The 18,687-nt window shown below is 42.2% G+C and overlaps 1 protein-coding gene across 1 annotated transcript; it reads right to left on the reverse strand.

Moving 5' to 3' along the window:
- Positions 1-5,711: 5,711 nt before the first annotated feature.
- Positions 5,712-17,942, reverse strand: LOC118778530 (cortexin-3). The gene is made up of 2 exons (XM_036530096.1): positions 17,639-17,942; positions 5,712-6,108 (listed from the first exon to the last, which is right to left on the reverse strand). The coding sequence occupies exons 1-2, from the start codon at positions 17,667-17,669 to the stop codon at positions 5,771-5,773; spliced, it is 369 nt and encodes a 122-aa protein (XP_036385989.1). The 5' UTR covers positions 17,670-17,942; the 3' UTR covers positions 5,712-5,770.
- Between the last annotated feature and the right edge of the window lie 745 nt (positions 17,943-18,687).

An 18,687-nucleotide genomic window follows, 5' to 3' on the forward strand; every position in this document is an offset into this window, starting at 1 on the left:
AAAACGGTATGTCATACCCTTAGCAAGGTGAAAAAGAGTTTTATGGATATTAGCATGCTCCTGTATCATTTGGTCTGTAATTAACGCTAGTCGTCTCTTTCTCATGCACTTGCAGCTAACTGACTGAAAAGCAGACAGGGAAGACTGCAGTGTGCATAAAATGAGCATCACTTTTACATTTATCCATTTGGCAGACACTTTTATCTAAAGCGAGTTACAAGTGATGACCAAGAAAGTCATCTGTCTTTCTCCAACATGACGAACAATGTCTCCGTTTGCAGGGTCGGTATTTATATATGCTATTTACTTGTCTTCGTCTGCAAATCAAACTTCGCCAGTTTAATAAACGCTGCTACTCCTGCAGAATTTGGTGTGGCCACACCTGGCCACATTAAGAACTGGGTAACCCAGGTCCTGCACAGATTTTCATGAGGGCAGGAGCTCAGATTTTAAAAAGGGGCATGTCCAATGGTTCCCATAGCAGTAAAAGGCACTTGTCCCCCTACCCCCAAATTATGCATGTGCTTAGTGTGACCCCTGTTTGGAAATGGCCATTTTAGCATGCCAGTATAGCTGTGGACAAATACAAATTACTTGAGTCATATTTGCGTTTTTTTTTTTTTTTTTTTTGCATTTGAGTCATATTCTCTACATTTTTTAATCTGTGTTGTTTTGTGGCATAACAAAGATTATTTTATAACTTTTATTTGAATTTCATTGCTATTTGTATTCAGCGCTGAACACGCGTGCCCGCTCGCATGCTCTGCAGCTGCAGTCCTTGAGTTACTGAATGAAAAGTCAGCATTTTCAAATGTGGATCCTGCATGCATTATCACGAGAGGTCCATGTCTGTGTAGGAAAACTGCAACGCAATCTGTGCAATTCAAATTTAATCAAATGGTAAATGAATTCCTAAAAAAAATAAAGCCAAAAACATAAAATCAAATAATAATAAAAATAAAAAAAAACAATTAAGCTCAGGATCCATTAAGATTCCCCTGCAAGACTGGCAGTCCTTAGCGAGGCAGTGAACCGTTTGTGCAGAAAATGATTTTCGCAGTCATACGCCAAGTGCGCAGTGAATGCTAATGCGGGCCCCGCGCGCGCCCTCGCAGTTGTGTGGGGAATTTAAAGAGGTCGTCACATCCAGGGTGCACATGATAATAAATGTCAGAATCCTCCTTGATACATTTACACAGGGATGGGAAAGTTAATTTAGAAAGGGTCTTCTAGGAAAGAGGAGTCGATACTGTTATTTCTGTGAATGTGGAACTCCGGGGGGCAAGCGGTTTGTCGCCAGAGTGGGTGATCCATCTCTGTTGCGCGCAGAATCATGAGCCTGTCTGTGTGTGCCGGTTGGTGTGTGTGTGTGTGTATGTGTGGGTGTGTGTGTGTGGACAAAAATTAACAAAGTTCAAAAGAATCTACAGATAGAGTCTTTCTGGTTGAAGTAAAATAGGAGACTCTGTTCAATCAAAGTGTAATGTGCATTGTCTGTTTGCTTTGAGTCGCGATTCTAACACCACATATAGATAGATTGCACATGCGTAAAGTTGGCAACCTTGCATCCAAATAGTGGCAGGACATGGAGAAACCCACCCTGAATTTGATTTCCTGATTCCATGATTTCCTTTTTGGGGACTCAACAGAAACAGTCACAGCAACACTATTCTGTCTGTAAATTCTGAGACCTTACAGGGACTGATCATACCAGAAAAATATTGTCAAAAAACGTCTCCAGCCAGCACTTTCACACAGCTGTAGGTTCAAAATATTTGTCTTGTTTTTTTCTTTCCTTTCTTCTAAGTCAAAAAAATCTTATGAGAATGTTGACCAAATATGTTTCTTTCTTCCATATAATTGTTACTTCAAAGAAATCCTGGCTTTTGGTAAGAGTGCAAGTAAGAGTAAGGTATTCATTCCTCACTTCCTGACTCAAAATGTCCATGATTTTTTTGAATACCACAGATATATATACATAAAATGAATGTAATTATAAAGACCAAAGTGTAACCTATCAGACCATGTGCTTGTGTTTTATGAAATGTGGTCTTTGTGACTTTTTCAGTGGTAGGGCTTCACAAATTTCTGCAGATCAACTTTGCTGCAAGGCTGTGTACCAAGACTGATGATGAGAAATTCCATCATCTTTGACTTAATATTCCTGTAAAACCTTCTCAAACATGGCCATCTGCTCCCCATATTCCTTAACGGAGAGATCCAGTCAAGTCCAAACCCGTTATGTTTTATGATAGCCACACAGTATTTCCATAAGTTTAAGCATCCCAGTCTGGACTGTTCTGCACAGTGATATGACCACTGATTTTTTTCAAGATTCAGACAAGATTGTCTTAGTGTTTTGAAGTGATCTGAGTGGTTCCCACAGAAAAAAGAAGCTTTTATCAACAGTGTTTTGTATTTCTCTGTTCACTCAAAATGAAAAGCTCAGGTTTTTAGAAAAGACAGCTTCCACTGTCAACAAATTCTGGACTTACAGTGCACATTTTTGAAATGCTTTTGGCAGTATTTAGTACATATCATAAAATGTATTAAATTTTGATCATGAACTGACCTCTTTAAACAACAGCATTTCACTTGCTGTTTCACACAGCCACACAGCACGGCAAAGAGTCACAAAATAACGACACGAAGCCTTCAGGTGTCAGTAATGACCTTTATGATCTAAGCAGAACATCTTAAATCATACAGCTTCCAAAGTCAAACTCACATCACACAAGCTTTTGTGGGGACAAGGTCAGAGTCAAACACTCTGAAAATTTTTTCTTCTTCAGTATCTAATACAGTGAATGGTTTAGCTGTGCGGCACAGTTTGTGGTTTTTACACGCCTTCAACATGTAACACGGCTGAATAAGTCGATAATCACCACATGTTGTCTATGAAGTGAACCCACGGCTGCCATATTCATTTACATAGTGAAATTTTGCCGAACAAAAAAATACTAGAGTCGTACTAGACAACATTTAAAGGCAAACCCGTTTATGCCTAGCATTGAGGGCGGTTTTCGCTAACAGTAGCCAGGTCGTGACAAAATCTCTGGAACCCCACTTTTGAGCCACGCACTCACAGGACCCCTGTTGCTAACATTAAAAATAGCCTCGTTTTGTGCTCCACATTTGTACCGAAAACCAGCATCTGGTGAAATAAAGACTTCCACAGAGGTGCAAACGACAACACTGTAAAGGACACTAACAGTCTTGGCTACATTAAATGTCTGTCAGGCCTTGCCTGGCAGTCATTCACAATGATAACAACACAATGCTGGTATTATCAGGGTCATGCAACCGTTCTGTCCTGTTTTTTTCAAACAAAGTCTTATGACAACGTTATTGTGTTGTTGCCGACATTTCACAGCCAAATTATAGTCCCGTACCTGCAGTTCATTTCCCATATAACTCCCTGACAATGTCAGACACTCTTTAAGACTGGTTTCAAAGTCTCAGTCAGCAAGAGCACATATGTGATGCTGTTTGTAAGTGGTGGTAGTAGTGCAATATGTTCATTATAGGCTGAGTAGTGACTAAGAAGACAAGAGGAAAGACAAAACTATTTACAGATATGCAACAAGAGAAAAGACAAACAAATACCAATATACTACAATTTCTAAAGAATACAATGAACCTTTTGGAAAAAGTAATCTGTAAATATCTGTTAATGAATAAAATCCAGAATTTAAGGAATATATTTATAACTTCTGTCAAAATATACCATATGCACTCTAAAATATGGAAGTGACTACTGTTTGCACATATTTTTTGTAAATATATGCAAAATTTGAAAATAGCAGTAATTCATGTGTAATGTAAGAATATGCAATTTTATTACTTCAGATACTGCAATTTGATTGGATGTGGGAGCAAGCAAAATATTCTTGCCCTCTCCCAGCTGCCAGGGTACGCGACATTGCAATTTTGCAATGTCCACCAGTGTGTTAAACTTCGAAGTCAAATTTTTTTACCTAGAGGCCCTTCTGTGCTCCAAAATGCTAGTTAACCTGGTGAAAATGACCTTTGACAAAACAAAAATACTGGAGCATCAAAAATGACAAAAAGAATAATTATTTACAAAGTTCCACACTGGCAAATGTTAAAGACTACATTTTGGCCCAATGCACTAGAAAAGACAGCATAACTAGAGGAGGCATTTCAGTGACACAGGTAGGCAAAGTCAGAGTTAAGAGCTTGCAGTACCTGCAAACAAGATAAATACCCTGATTTTCAGATTGCCATCCATAAAAAATCAATGTGAATTCACTGAAGTCCATTGCTAGGCTGCAAAAAAAACATTGCCTTTACATAACAAAGGAACTTTGATAAAATGTTTTGATCCATCCTAATCAAATGACCCTTGGCCTATGGCTTTGGACTGTGTAATCTAGACCTCGGGTGAATCTGTCTCCATACGAATCTCCCTGCATGCCAATCTCCCAGAATCTTCCATACACACATTTTGACACAAATTAAAAATCATATTCCTTATGAGATTTTCTATTCTGTCAAATGTTGATATATACAGCATTACTTCTTCATTCAGGTGAGAGGGGCTGGGAGGTCAGAAGTTATGGCAGATTGTGTAATTGCAAACTAATACAACGTTACTATTTGCCGTAAGATCAGAAGAACTACTTTTAGTGTCGTGTTGCACGGAGTGAATAACAGTCTTTTTCAACGCAGGCCTCATGAGCTTTGAAGTTTTGTTCACATTATCGAGACACCACTATGCTGTTGAAGCTACCTTTTTTTAAGACATTGCTTAAGCGTCGCTACCAGGAACCTCACGGGTAAAACTACTGAGACAGCTTCACTGACAGATGGACAAGGGACGAAGCAGCACTGATGGTTTCATCAGCAGATTGTTGCCTATGAGGACAGAAGGCTATGACTCATTCCTGACTCCGCCAGTGATCTGAGTACTAACAAAAAAACAGCCCCTATGGCGAAAACGTGCCCTCATACAGCTACAAACTATCTTCACACTGTGACACAACGTCCACGATTGCACATAACGTATTGTGTCCGCTTGTTTCGGTTTGGTAGTGCGGCAGTATATCTATGAATATATATATATATATATATATATATATATATATATATATATACATATATATATATATATATATATATATATATATATATATATATATATGTAATACCCTGATAGTCCCTGGGATTCCGTTAGACGTGTGTTGATTCTAGTGTCAATGACAAATTTGAATCTGATCTGGCAACGCTGTCAATGTCAAATGAACACAGCGTACCTTCCTCCCGGATGAATCAGAATCAGAACAGCACTTGTCATTTACTGTTGACTGGTGCGTCACAGTCATAATTTGATTGGGGGCAATTGACCGAATGCCTTTGTTCATCAGATTTGTTGTGTTTTGATGCTGCGTGTCAGTATGTGCATGGAGACGTGAGCCTTTTTCGCACGTGTTCGAGAGGTGGACGGTACAGGTAGCCTTACACCGCAGCGCGGACAGACGCAGAATCACCGAATTAAGACTGTGAGGTATCAGGTGAAGGAGTCCTACCCTGTAAAAGCGTGGCGATCCTCCCAGCCAGGCCAAGAGAGACCACAGTGATTCTCTGGCAGGTGCCAGCCTACCCAGCCACCCCTGTAAACAATCACCCGGCGTGAAGCAGTGGCAGCGACCTAGATGGCGTGTGGGTGTGGCAGTGGGCGGGGTGTGGGCGGGGGTCAGTCAGGGGGGCGATGATGTGAGCATGGGTGGGGGATGTGGGCACGGTGTCGTTAGGCCAGGGTGTAGTCGAACTGGCCCTTCTCCAGCCCGTCCAGGCCGTCCCCCCAGGTGGAGGTGGGCATGCTCCGGTAGGGGTCCAGCAGGATGCGGAAGCAGCGCACGATCAGGATGCCGAGGAAGACGAAGAGGAAGATGACGAAGGCGAAGGTGGTCTTCTGCTCCAGCGTCATGCCAATGTCGGCCACCGGGGGGCCCCCCGCCTGCAGCAGCGGCGAGGTGAAGGACTCCCCCTCCATGGCCCAGGAGAACTGCGGGGGGTAGTCCCACAGGGTCCGCTCTCGCATCCTCACTCGGCCATGTCCCAGCTCCCCCAGGTGGACCTCATCGTCTGGGGAATAGAAGGGCGTGACAAGCGTGAGTGAGCTCTCCCAGCAGCTCTTTTGGGCCTTACCTGGGCCATACCTCAGGGCTACGGTCGGATACTCATTACCCACATAATTCTCTTCCTTAGCAGACTCCTTTACCCAGAGCGGCTCACCCAGCTAATACAGACAGTCTTGCTAATGCAGAGTTATGTAAGGGTTATGTTCTGATTTCATTTTGGTTATGTTAAGTCACTCCATAACTCGCAATTTACGTAACTTGGATCCCACTCTTGAGATGCACATTTATATAATCACCCTCTACCAACCTTGCATCAACATTGTTTTTATACACTTCCCATCTCATAAATACATTAAGTAGTGTTTGTGTATACACTATGCATCTCAGATTTTTTTATATTTCCAGATTTTTTAGAGGGCTTACATAAAGCAACTTTATATGTGTCAAATGATACATATTCCAGGGGACTGCCTGCATATCGACTGTTTATACAGCTGGATATTTACTGACACAATTCAGGTTAGGTACCTTCAATAAGAACAAGAACACTGTAACACCTGGATATTGAACTGGCAGACTTTGGGCTACAAGACCTACTCATTTCTTCAGCACAAACACAAAACAAATTCCCTGGCCAGTGGTTCGCATGCTGCCCCCAAGCAACATTTCACAGGATCAGAGCTGGGAGGTCTACCAAGCACCAAACAAAATGACAATCGCAACCCCCCGCACCTGTTCTGTGACAGGTATACGAGACTCCTGAGGGGTAAACGTCACCCGCCACGCTGCCCCTGTGCCATGTGCTGTTCTCCTCAAATGACAGCCCCGACAAATCTTCAGCTCTCCTTACGCAGAAAGCTTCAGCGTCACGATATAGCTAGGCTGCCGAGCGTAGCGCAGTGTCACAGCTGATTCAGAATGTGACCTAAGCAGGCCGCCGTTCTGAGCCATCTCAGACAGCGTCCGCTCACTCCCCTCTCTCCCTCCTCCAGCAGTCCACAGGAGCGTCTGAGTAAGCGAGGTTGACTGCTCCCATATCCTCGGGCCCTTCTCGTCACTACTCATCATGCAGGGAGTATCTCAGGATCACTTAATGAGCAGATTGATTGGTTCACTGGTTACTCATGCACAGGGACGTAGGGTGTGTGACAGGATAGTACCATCCTGGGTCACTCCACATAAAGACCTAATAATGACACTAACAGCACCAGACAATGAAGCCACACAAAAGCCATGCTGTCTCATTCTGTAAGGAGTGTACAGTGGCTTCCTCTCCTTGTACAAACCACTGCCCTCTCTTCTGTAGGCTTATGTACCTTTGCTTTGTCAATCACTCTGGATAATAGTATCTGCTAAATGAATAAAGGCAATATGTGAATGTTATCTGCAGAAAAGGCACCAGACATTCAAATGTATTTAACGTTATTTCAAATGCCAAGAGTCAGACAGTGCACAATTGACAGGCTATACATTTCAAGCATGCTGAAATCCATTCAGACACAACATCTGAGAATTTAGCTTTCCTGTTTCAGAGTAGCTGGGACCGCACTCCCCTCCTTACACGAACACAGTCAGAGTCCTGTTTTTAATCTCTCCTCAAAGAAGCTGCATGTGAATCCTTTAAGGGTGATTTAGAAGCTTTGTTATATTAGATACAGATTGATGAAAGCACCCTTCTGCAGTAATTCAAAGGGGGGATTATTAATGCATCATGTTTCCTCTGTTAATATGCAACAGTACATACGGCTGACAAAAGATAGGGAAAGGTTTAATGTCCTAAACATCTCTGCATACACATTTAAATGGTATTGCAGAGATCTGGACTGCATTTCCCAAAAGAGATGCTGTCCAAATTCCTCTGATACCTTTCTTATCCAGAATGTAGACTCTTCTACGATAATTGGGAACCATCTATTATAATTTGGGAATGCTATTTATAGCAGCAGCAAACGCAATTGAAACAAGTAGAAGTGTGTTGGACATTAGTGTAGGACACAGAGTATACTGAGTATCTCTGCAGAGTATAAATGAGTAAAGTAATTCTATTTGCTCACAGTATGTTGTGCAGTAAAACAACATTGTAAAACAGTGTAAAAAGTACATAATTATGCAAGGTGCCTTTGACCAGCTGAGTGACAAAAGCAAAAAATGTAACCCAGAAAGAAAACCTGTCATTTGATGTGTCATTCTTGAAATGCTCTGTATTAGATTAGCCGTAATGTGAATGCGTTGGTGATGTCACTCTAACTCTCCCACAGCCCTCCGACTGTGAGTGGATTTTCAGTTTTTGCCTTTCAGACCGGGATTAACTCAGCAGGGGGCCCTGCCTGGAAATCAAAGCCAGGTAGCGGAGCAGGTTCTGCGGAAGACATCAAGGTAGAGTTAGTCCATCCACTCTTCATTATTTTAATATTTCATCTAAAAGGCAGAGGCGCGCGGCTTTCAGCTTCACTGAGGATTAGAACGGCACGGAAGCTGCTCATGTCTGTACCATCCCATTACTGTGGGAACTTACCCACTTCGTCCCATAAGGTCTGTGCTGTTAAGAGCTGTTCTGCATTCTCCTACACAGCTAACTTTGCTAACAAGCCTATATGTCTATGGGACATTGAATGAACTATAAATTGATTGCTGATTTACAATCTTGCTTAAAATAGTCACAGAGATAGTTCAGAGATTTAGCCTCTCTTATATTTCTCTGTTTCTGTTATATATGGATATATAAAAATCTATCAGATTTTTTAATGAAGTCTCTGAAATGTGGGAGGAAATTTAAATATCTTTGATGACCTCATTTGTATGAGTATGTGTGATTCCATGGGACACTAAGCTACTCTTTTTAAGTAGGCTTATAATATTTCTGTTTGTAATAAGGATAAAAATCCAAGCCATTACACGTGAGACACACGTGTTAGAGTGGGGGAGGCCTCTGGGATTGATGTGATTAAAAATGTGCTGGGAATAGATTCCAGAACTGGTAGACTCTTCGGGGAGGCCAAAAGTATGAATAATCCATGGCTCCTTCGTGGGCTACTTCACACCGCGGGCCTCCATGCGCAGAAACAGCTGCACGGCTGCGCAGCTGTATACAGCCGTGCACAGCCAGTGACTTCCCCAGGCCTGCTGCAGACACCACCAACATCTCTAGCTGCAACATCTGTGCTGAAACAAGGCTCTCTCTGTTCCCCCCACAGGGCTCCAGAGCGCTCACACCCTCTCACACAACCACAACCAGGTGCTTTACAGACCTCGGTACTACGGTTCTATTTCACTTCAGTGAATGGCAGTGATATACACCGTTGGTATTTACCAATGTCATTGGTAAAGATTCATTTCTCTACAATTTACAGAAGATTACCGTTTGTTGACTAGGCATATCTAGTCAACCCCAACATGTGAGCCAAGCAGGTACCCGTCAGCCACAACTGAGCATTATCCCTATATGCCCACTAGAGGCCACTCTCGTGCCACTAACATGAACTCAAGAGCATCACCTCGCTCATATTCGAGGCATTCTCGTGATTTCTCACATGATAGTTCTGCATGTCAGTCTCGAGTGTGTGTGTGTGTATGTGTGTCTGTGTTTTGTTGTAATATATGTTTCATTCCTCCATAGATAATTGTTGTAATGGGGATGAAAGGTAAATTAGTATTCAGTTGGACACAGTCCAATAGAATAGTATTCTGACAAAGGTTTGCAGAATGATGTACATTGTTCTATCAAGTTGCTGTGACAACCTGTGACAAGCAAAAACAAAAGAAAGCTTCAAGTCAAAAAATTCCGGGTTTAAATGGGTTCATTTACACGCCCAGTCAAATGTCTCCTGGACCCCTCCCACCTCTCTCATGCTCTGATTACTTACCCTGGATGACTCTGAGAAAAACTATAACTCCAACAATGTATCAGCTGTGAAAACCATGTCAAACATACCTTTAATCACATTCACTGTGATTCTGTGGCACTCAGATGGTATTACAGTCACTGCATGGTCAGAGCTAATCTGTCAACGTATTTTCCTAATGCCATTCGAAATGGTCCCTCAAACAAATGCAATAGATATCCATCACTGCACACATTCAACATCTTAATCTGTCTTCTTCTGGCTGCACCCGAAGCGGATCCTCTCTACAATGCCAGCAAGAGCAGTTGAATCTTACTTGCCAAGGAAGTATCTGGCTGAGATGAGCTTCACCTGCAATTTGGTTGCCCCCCCCCCCCGGGACATGCTGACACATCTATGTCACCGCAAGCGCATCCCTCAGACAGACACCTGTGAGAACCAGTGCTTGCCCCTCCTGCCTGCACAGTCCTGGAGGATTTTTGGCACGGAAGGCCTCCCTGCTCCATGACAGCTTTATGAGACTTCACCTGTTTCCAGAACCATCTCTCTGCTGTGGACTCCTAGAGAGAACCTGGGTGTCAACTTGTTCAACGGTGCAGCTTCACCTTCCCTTACTGAGCAAGCGCCAACTGACTGGCCGGAGACAAACCACACTCAATATTTATTGAGATTAATTTTTAAAAAGTTCCAGGCTGAACAATGATTTATCAATCTCATGATAATTAATTTGAAGTAATTTAAACCGAGAGCAATCCAAACTAATTAAACATGCCCCACTCGTCCGCACAGTAACTAAGAGTCGCTCTGGTCACTGGCCTCCCTGTTTCTCACTTGGCCTTTAGCCTGCTGTGAACATGATCCAGTAGCATGGAGCAGTGAAAACAAGATCACTCTCAGCTGCAGTAGATGTGGGTGTATGTTAGCAAGCCAGTGAGTGTGTGTGTGCGTGTGTGTGTGTGTGTGTGTGTGTGTGTATGTGTGTGTGTGTGTGTGCGTTTGCATGTGTGCGGGTGTGTGTGCATGTGTGTGTGTGTGTGTGTGTTGTGTGTGTGTGTGTGTGTATGTGTGTGTGGGTGTGTGTGTACGTGTGGGTGGGTGTGTGTGTGGGTGTGGTTTTGTGTGTGTGTGTGTGTGTGTGTGTGTGTGTGTTGTGTGTGTACGTGTGGGTGGGTGGGTGTGTGTGTGTATTCCATGAGACCCGGCAGCAGTGACTGGAGCATGTTAATGGGCAGTCGCTTGGGGTTAAGCTCTGGTAGAATGAGAGGGGAATGCAATTAATTCACAGTCCAGTGGCTGTCAGACCAGTCTCTCCCTCCATGAGACAGTGGCGTTCAAGGGTTACAACTCTCCATCTCCCAGGGGCCTTTGCTGGTTCCAGCCCACACCATTAGCACCTACTGGTCATCACCCAGATGCTTTCATCATATCAGTGTGCACTGAATAATACATGCCGGTCATGGCTCTGAAACCTATTTGTGTGTTACAGGACAATTCAAAGTTATGGTCTGATTTCTTGCTAAACGTAGGATAAAGACGATGAGTAACGCCTCTGACAAATATATAGGTAAGAAAAACCACAACATACTGTATGTATGAAAGGTGTCACTGTTATTTATTTATCCACAGCTTTATCATTTGCAATATTTTTACAGTTCAATAATAAATATTTAATTCATCATCATCATTCTTATATAATATCATTAACATCATTGTTATCATACTAATGTTGTTTGTATACCCAGAAAATAAAGAAACTGAAAGATGAAGCAGACTTAAAATCAATGCATACTTGGCTAAAAGTTGGCAAAAATTTTCATGCACCAAAGACCGGTTGATCCTTTCTTGACAATTCAGGATTTCTTCTGAGGAGACTGAGTCCCATCAGGGGCTAGAAACACAGTCTCAAAAACACAATAAAGGCAGGCTGAAGGAAAACCGAGACCTGTTTGATGCTGTACATGGACCACAAATCTTATATCCATGAAGCTGGCAAAATAAATCCAGTATCTGCTTGACCTTTAAAACAGTTTCAATGAGATTATGAAACGAGGTTGTTTTTGTTGTATATTAAATTTCTATAATACAGTTTATCTCATTTGTACATTATGTTTAGTGCTTGAACCATTAGAAATGTAATCAGCCAAAAAAGATAAGAACATCCATGTGTAGGAGTCATGTATTATTTGTCTCCAATGGTACGTAGGAGACCATAAGAAAGTAACATTAAAGTTGTACATTGTAAATATTATTTAATTATTATGAAATGTGATTAATTTCCTTGTCTGAAAGTGTAAGTGTATGCATATCCCTGAGCAGTGAGTCATTACCAACGGCAAGCGCTCTACGGTTTCACACAGAGCTCGGAAGAAAAGGGTGTGGGGTGGATCGCCCGAACGTTCGACCTTGGCGGCCACAGAACACTCTAACATCTAATTACTCAGACTGTACAACCTTAATTGTGCTCATTCCTTACTGTTTATTGCGTCAGCACAGTCCTCCGTTGCTCTCTGGTCTTGTCTTTCACTGAAGAGCACAAGACTGTGGACTGTGTCACCGGGTGTGTAAGCATGATAGATGGTCTGTCTATGACCGGTTTGGTTTTTGCCAAAAACCTCGATGCCAGCAAACTGATTTCAGATGAACTCATTTTCTGCGAGTGGTGGTACAACACAATGCAAGTGCAGTGTGCGTGCCATTTTTAGAAGTACATCGGATACGCATATCAGACACTCCCACAACTCGCACACGCGCACCTGGAGAGGAGTTTTAATGCAAATGCGCGCACCTCCTCCTTCTCACAGTCGTAAATTATAACAAAACGTTATTAACGTGAGCGTTCCGCCTCATTAGACCGGTAATTAGAATAAGTTCTGTGTCAGTGCCTGTGTCATTTCCACCAAAAAATAGGCATTGCTTCATACCATTAAAATCAGGATATCAACTGGTTCAGCCAATTACAATCCAGACAGCAACTGGTTCAGTACATTAAAATCAAGATATCAGCTGACTCAACCTACTGAAATGCAGATATTAAATGACTTGTTAGAAGGGAGATATCAACAGCTTAAGGCTGTTAAATTCAAGATATGAATGGCTTCAGCCAATCAAAAATGACATCTCGTCTTCCAGCCATTTGAAACCGAGATCAGAATACACACACAGTCAGAAATCCATTTGAACCACAAAGATCACATGCTTGCCAACGCTACATTATAAATGCCATGCCACACAGCCATGCACCCTTTGATCCTGTTTGCAATGTGTTCCCACTGTGCAGCCAGTTCTTGCTCTAGCTCTTTATTGTATCTTGGTCTCTGCATTTTTCCCATCTAATCTTGTCCCTGAACGGACACCTGATTACTCAATTATTTAGCCATGATTTATATAGCAACTCTGCATTGCTGATGTAGAAAGTTCTATCTGCTCCATCCTTCAATGTCTTCGCACCGAGTGGTCTCATTAATAGTTTTTGCTTTCTTCTTATGGTTATTGGGCTTATGTGGAAAGTACAGCTAGTAAAACTATAAAGGTAGTGGACTGCAGGTTGAAACATGGGGGTATTACCACACAGCAGTACTATATGTCTGTATTAAGGAAAGTGCATAATACAGTAACCTCTAAAAAATACCTGACCTTCACCTCCAGTATCTTCTCCATCCATTCATTTTTCTTTATTGAATTTTGGAAATGCTTCTGGAAATGTTAAGCTTTTTAGGAGACACAACTTGTTTTGGGGTGCTTTAACTAAGACTATAAGCAACTGTAGCATCTCTGGTAAATCCTCACTCCTACTTACTGTACATGACTTGTTGCTAAAAAAAATTTGAATTGATGGGGATTTAGCACACTACAAAGACAAATCTGTGGAACAACTTTCTGGAAGAACAAAAAGGAAGCAACACTCTCCAAAACATTGTCCTGCAAGTCACATGGCTATGTTTTATCACTATATTGAAAGGCTTTCTGTAAGCCCATTTGTCCTAAAAAATTTCATGCTGCAGAATAGCTATCTTCAAAACAGAATGTGTTTTCTGAGCTAGATATGAAACCATCTTAGCGTATTGCAGATGGCTATTAATGCCACAAATAACACATCAAAAATGAAAACAGTGTCTATACAAAGATAAGTGTGTGTACAAGTTCTCACAACACAGTATCACTCTCTTGAGTCCACACCTAATCTTTTTAGCCATATTCAGTATGGTGTTTACACTAGCCTGTGCTGGTATGTCTCAACATGGTTCACTTCAGCCCGGGCCAGGTCAAACCTCGGATCACTTTGGGTTATTATACTTACAGTGTCCTAAAGTAGACCAGCAGAAGTGGGTGTGCTTATCGTGCGCTTATCGTGACACTGTAAAATGAGGAATTCAGGATGCTTTTAGAATGCGCAACCTTCTCAGATTTAGCGTAGCATTAATGTGCTTTGTATTCCACTGCATTACTGTGAGAAATGTTACACACGGAGGGTAAATGTATGGAAAATACAATAGATGACTACTCTTTTGATCAATCAAGAGTCACACAGTGATGAATGATGTATCCCTGGCAGCCTGAGATTGCATGGCGCACCTTAAAAGCTGCATCTGTGAGTGAACACACAGAACGCACGTGTTTGGAACAGCCCTGAGCTGACATACATCCAGATGTGGCCACTAAGAGCAAGACATTATTTTCTTTGCTCTTTTGTACCACAGATGACACGGCTATGCAGCATGGTGTTAAATAAGCAGAAGGTGTAGTCCGCGAAAAGACATAAGTGTTCATCATGACCGTGAGCATTGTGAGCGTTGCATTTGCCATGCAGATTATACACCGAAGCGCTAGATCCAGAGGGCTAAGAGACAAATATTAATTGTGCGTGAATAAGTTCATCCGTCCATGAAGCTGTGAAATGGCAGGCGTGAGACGCCAACAAGAAGGAGGACGAGAAGGGGTGGACTTGACTACATAGCAGGGCCAAGGCTTTTTTTTTTTTTTTTTATGAGTGAAGGACATATTGGGTTGCACTGCATTCAAGATACAAAAAAGCTGATAGGATTTATATGCAAATTCATCACAGAAAACCTGAAAAATGTGGCTCCTTGTCTCCTGTATCAGCACCCACATGCTCCAGTATCAGAAAACACTTTAACAATGAGACAATTCCTTCCGGAAAATCTAAAGTCTGTGAATAAAGGCTCATCGTTATTGTAAGTGCGAGCTACACACCTCCCCGGTGGATATGGTTTCAAACGTTAAAAACAGTCTCAAGGTCACGGATCGCGCTTTAATCATGGGGGGCTGAAACGGTGGTCTATTTTGAGGGTGATCTGTACTTCGGCTCAGGTTCTCTGTCGAGAGGCCTGCCCCCTTTGCTCACCCTCCTAAACAAATGCAGTCCCCTTTCATGGGATAAGAGGTCAGTGAGTCTGCAGTACCGGTGGGCAGTGCTCTGTGGTTATGGGACAGTAACTCTCTGCCAAGCGCAAGTATGAGACCTGCCAGGAGTGGAAGTGCCCTTCCCAAAACACCTGCATTTTTTTTGCCCTCTCATCTTTGCTAAACTGTTACTCAGCCATCTGGATTTCAGCTCCCCCGCCCTGTGTCTGATCCCAGCAAAACTGAATTTAATCATTGACATCAGTGGGAGGCAGTGTAGTATAGTGGTAAATAACAGGGCTTGTAACCCAAAAGTTGCTGCTTTGATTCCCTAATGCACTGCTGTGTAAATGGATAACTTAAAAATTGTAAACAATTTACAGTTCTCTGGAAAAAACTGGCTACTAGGCCACTGTAGTGTAATGTAATGGGTAATGGTATGTTGAGGTGACATTACTAGAGACTAGTGCTATGTGTTTGAAGCCATCATGAGAAATCACAATTGCAGTAAAATTGTTTAACGTTAACAGAATTTTCATGTTTGGCTGTTCGACAGGTTGTTGTGCAAATGTTTATACTGAGGACGGTTTAGTTACGTGATAGGGGTCACATGAATTTTGTCTCAGAGTGGAAAATAACGTAAAATCTGTTTTGGTTATGTGTGAAACTGAAATCATGAAAACTTATGAAGGGGGCTCCTTGCAATGCATACTTTTTGGTGTTGCTTGGTAACCGAATTTAAGAAGCACTCCACAAACATGTCGTACTTCCCATTCGGTAACACTATCGTTTCATTACGTGGTCTTTCATGTCTAAAACTGTTTACGTGAACCTAAAAGGATTCCATGTCAAGAAAATCTGAAAGTGGGGTAAAACAAGAATGCTTTGAGGGTCTATCACACCTAAGCGGCCTTTCAATCTGGTTTTAAGAGCGAGGGAATTTTATTTCTTAAAATATTTTTGAACGAAATGTCTCTGAATGTGTTGCCCGTTGAAGGCTCTGAAGCAGTACGTAGCCTCGTCAGTCCATACCTGACAAATCAACCATACATGCTCAAAGTCAGTCCCCCGCCTAATAACTGTCAAAATCGAAAATGTCATCACATTCTATTGGATATCTGATTAATTCAACAATTCTGTTATATTACATCATATTAAATGCTATATTTTGTTATGTCTGAGAAATTTTACAAGGCAAAAAAACGGTAAATACAATTTTGGTCGCCTAACTGCTGTGGAATTGCGCAAACCCGCACGGGCAAAACCAGGAGGTGTCCTCTCCATCTAAAATTATTTTCAAGACTGTTCAGCGGTTCCAGCCCTTACTGGTTCTCCTAAACTAAGGTCTAGATGATATAGACGCTGTGGGACTCGGTTCAGCATTACTAGAATCAATCTGAAATATGACATCGAATATATAAAAAGGTAAGGAACAATATATGTAGCCAAATATGATTTCGGTGAAATGCCCCAATCCTCATTAGTCATATGAATAAGACATCTATAACCCCATTGGCTTTATTGACAACATGAAACCATAAGGATAAGATGCGTTCAGTTACGTAAAAAGAATACTAGTAATGTCTGTCGTCTATGTTCCGATTCGATAAAAAAGACTGTCCAGTGTGTTCTTTCAGCGGCGACAGAGTCCACAGGTTGCTCAAATGGCGCAATTATGTCACAGAAAATAATGCTTTCTACGAGTAAAAAAAGAAAGTAATTTAAAAAGTCACAGGGCTGCATAATGTCAACTATAAACTAGATAGATATAAGGGACGTGGTACTTGAAGAACTACCGAGTCGTTTAACGTGTACAATAAAACCAAAAGCATTTCAATGTCCCCGTAACATATTGTACAGATGCATACAAAATACAGCACGCCTTATTTTAATCTCTTTCAAAGGTACGATTCTCTCGCGATCACTGGTACATTCGTGAACATCTAAAACATTTGATCTCTCCTCTCTTGTCAAGTTATGCCGTTATAACGCAATCACCCACATCCCACTTTCATTAATCACACAAGTTTGATTCAGTGTTATAAAAAGATGGCATCATCTAAACGAAGAGGGTATGATAAATATAGCCATTTTGTGGCGCACCGACAACATTCATCGTAAACACAAGGTAATTCCTGTGTCAGCTCAACAAGTGCAATTACGCCGAGCAGCCGGTGAACACGGAACTGTCACATGCGATGTTGGTCTCATTGAAGGGGACGTCTTTCTATCCCCTATTTTAGAAGCACAAGAGCTAACCAAAAGGGTGTGTTAGCCACACACGACACAGGCGAAAGCTGTTTAAGAAAAGTGAAAATGCATGGCGCATACCTTTGTCTCCCCGCGAGAACGTCGAATCCATTTCCAGAGTTACAGAGAAAACCTGAGGGTTTCGCCCATTCTACCTTCTCCCCTCCACCTCAGCAGAAGCATAGACACAGCGAGCACGACTAGGACGAAAAAAAAAGAAAATGCAAGCTAAAATGTTGCACTTGTCCTTCTAAGGATTGACAGCGGCTGCAATCGCGTACGCTAACTCAAATCAAACAAACAAACAAACAAAAAAAAATTACGGAACGTGAGCAATTAAAACGAGAGTCCCAGAGCTCAGCGCACACAGTTGCGCCTGGCGCCTCCTGTGCGTGAGTGTGTGTGTGTGTGTGTGTGTGAGTGTATGTGTGTGTGTGGGGATCGACGCAGCTGTGAGGAGAGGAGAGACGCGGCACGGCGAAGCAGCCCGTAAGCATCAGGATTCCACAGGAGTTGGAATACCGGGCATTCCCTCCACGCGCCTCCTATACCATCACCACACGGTCAGGGAAGCGCCCCTCCCGCATTATGCCGTTCGTCGGGGTTTCGTTTTGATGTCGATTTTTCTGGCAACAGCCCCCCTTATTGATCTGATGGCAGGGGCTTTTGTATCAGTGGAGCGACACGGCGAAAATGTTGGATGGTTGTTTGCCTATATAGATTGAATTATGAACTCGTGTGTATTTATTTCTGGTATGATTGCTCACAGTGTTTGTGCAGTGGATGTGTCTACAGTCTGTCAGCGCGTTCTTTGCGAATTGATTTTCTTACCAATTTGTTCAGTTTTACCGTATTGTGGATTAGGGGGCAGATCTGTAACGTTTGCATGAAACCGTCCATCACACACTCTCTAATATGGAGTACTTGTCTCGGAATAACTAATATAATCCTATTCACGGCTCAACTGTTAGTTAATGCCTGCGACAGAGGGATTTAATGAAGGAAGTCCCTTAGACTTGATATACTCCACTGCATTTGAACAATGAACACAGCATCAACATTGAATAAAGGATTGTGGGATTGTCAATACAATGTACTGATTTATTATAAATATTTTCATATTTGGCTCA

This window comes from Megalops cyprinoides, chromosome 5 (genome assembly GCF_013368585.1).
Source record: "Megalops cyprinoides isolate fMegCyp1 chromosome 5, fMegCyp1.pri, whole genome shotgun sequence".
Classification (NCBI taxonomy): domain Eukaryota; kingdom Metazoa; phylum Chordata; class Actinopteri; order Elopiformes; family Megalopidae; genus Megalops; species Megalops cyprinoides.

Coding starts and splice junctions, on each gene's coding strand:
- LOC118778530 (XM_036530096.1), bottom strand. CDS start 17,669: ATGGATTCGACGTTCTCGCGGGGAGACAAAG. Junction 6,109..17,638: donor GTTCTCGCGGGGAGACAAAG/GTATGCGCCATG, acceptor TCTATTCCCCAG/ACGATGAGGTCCACCTGGGG.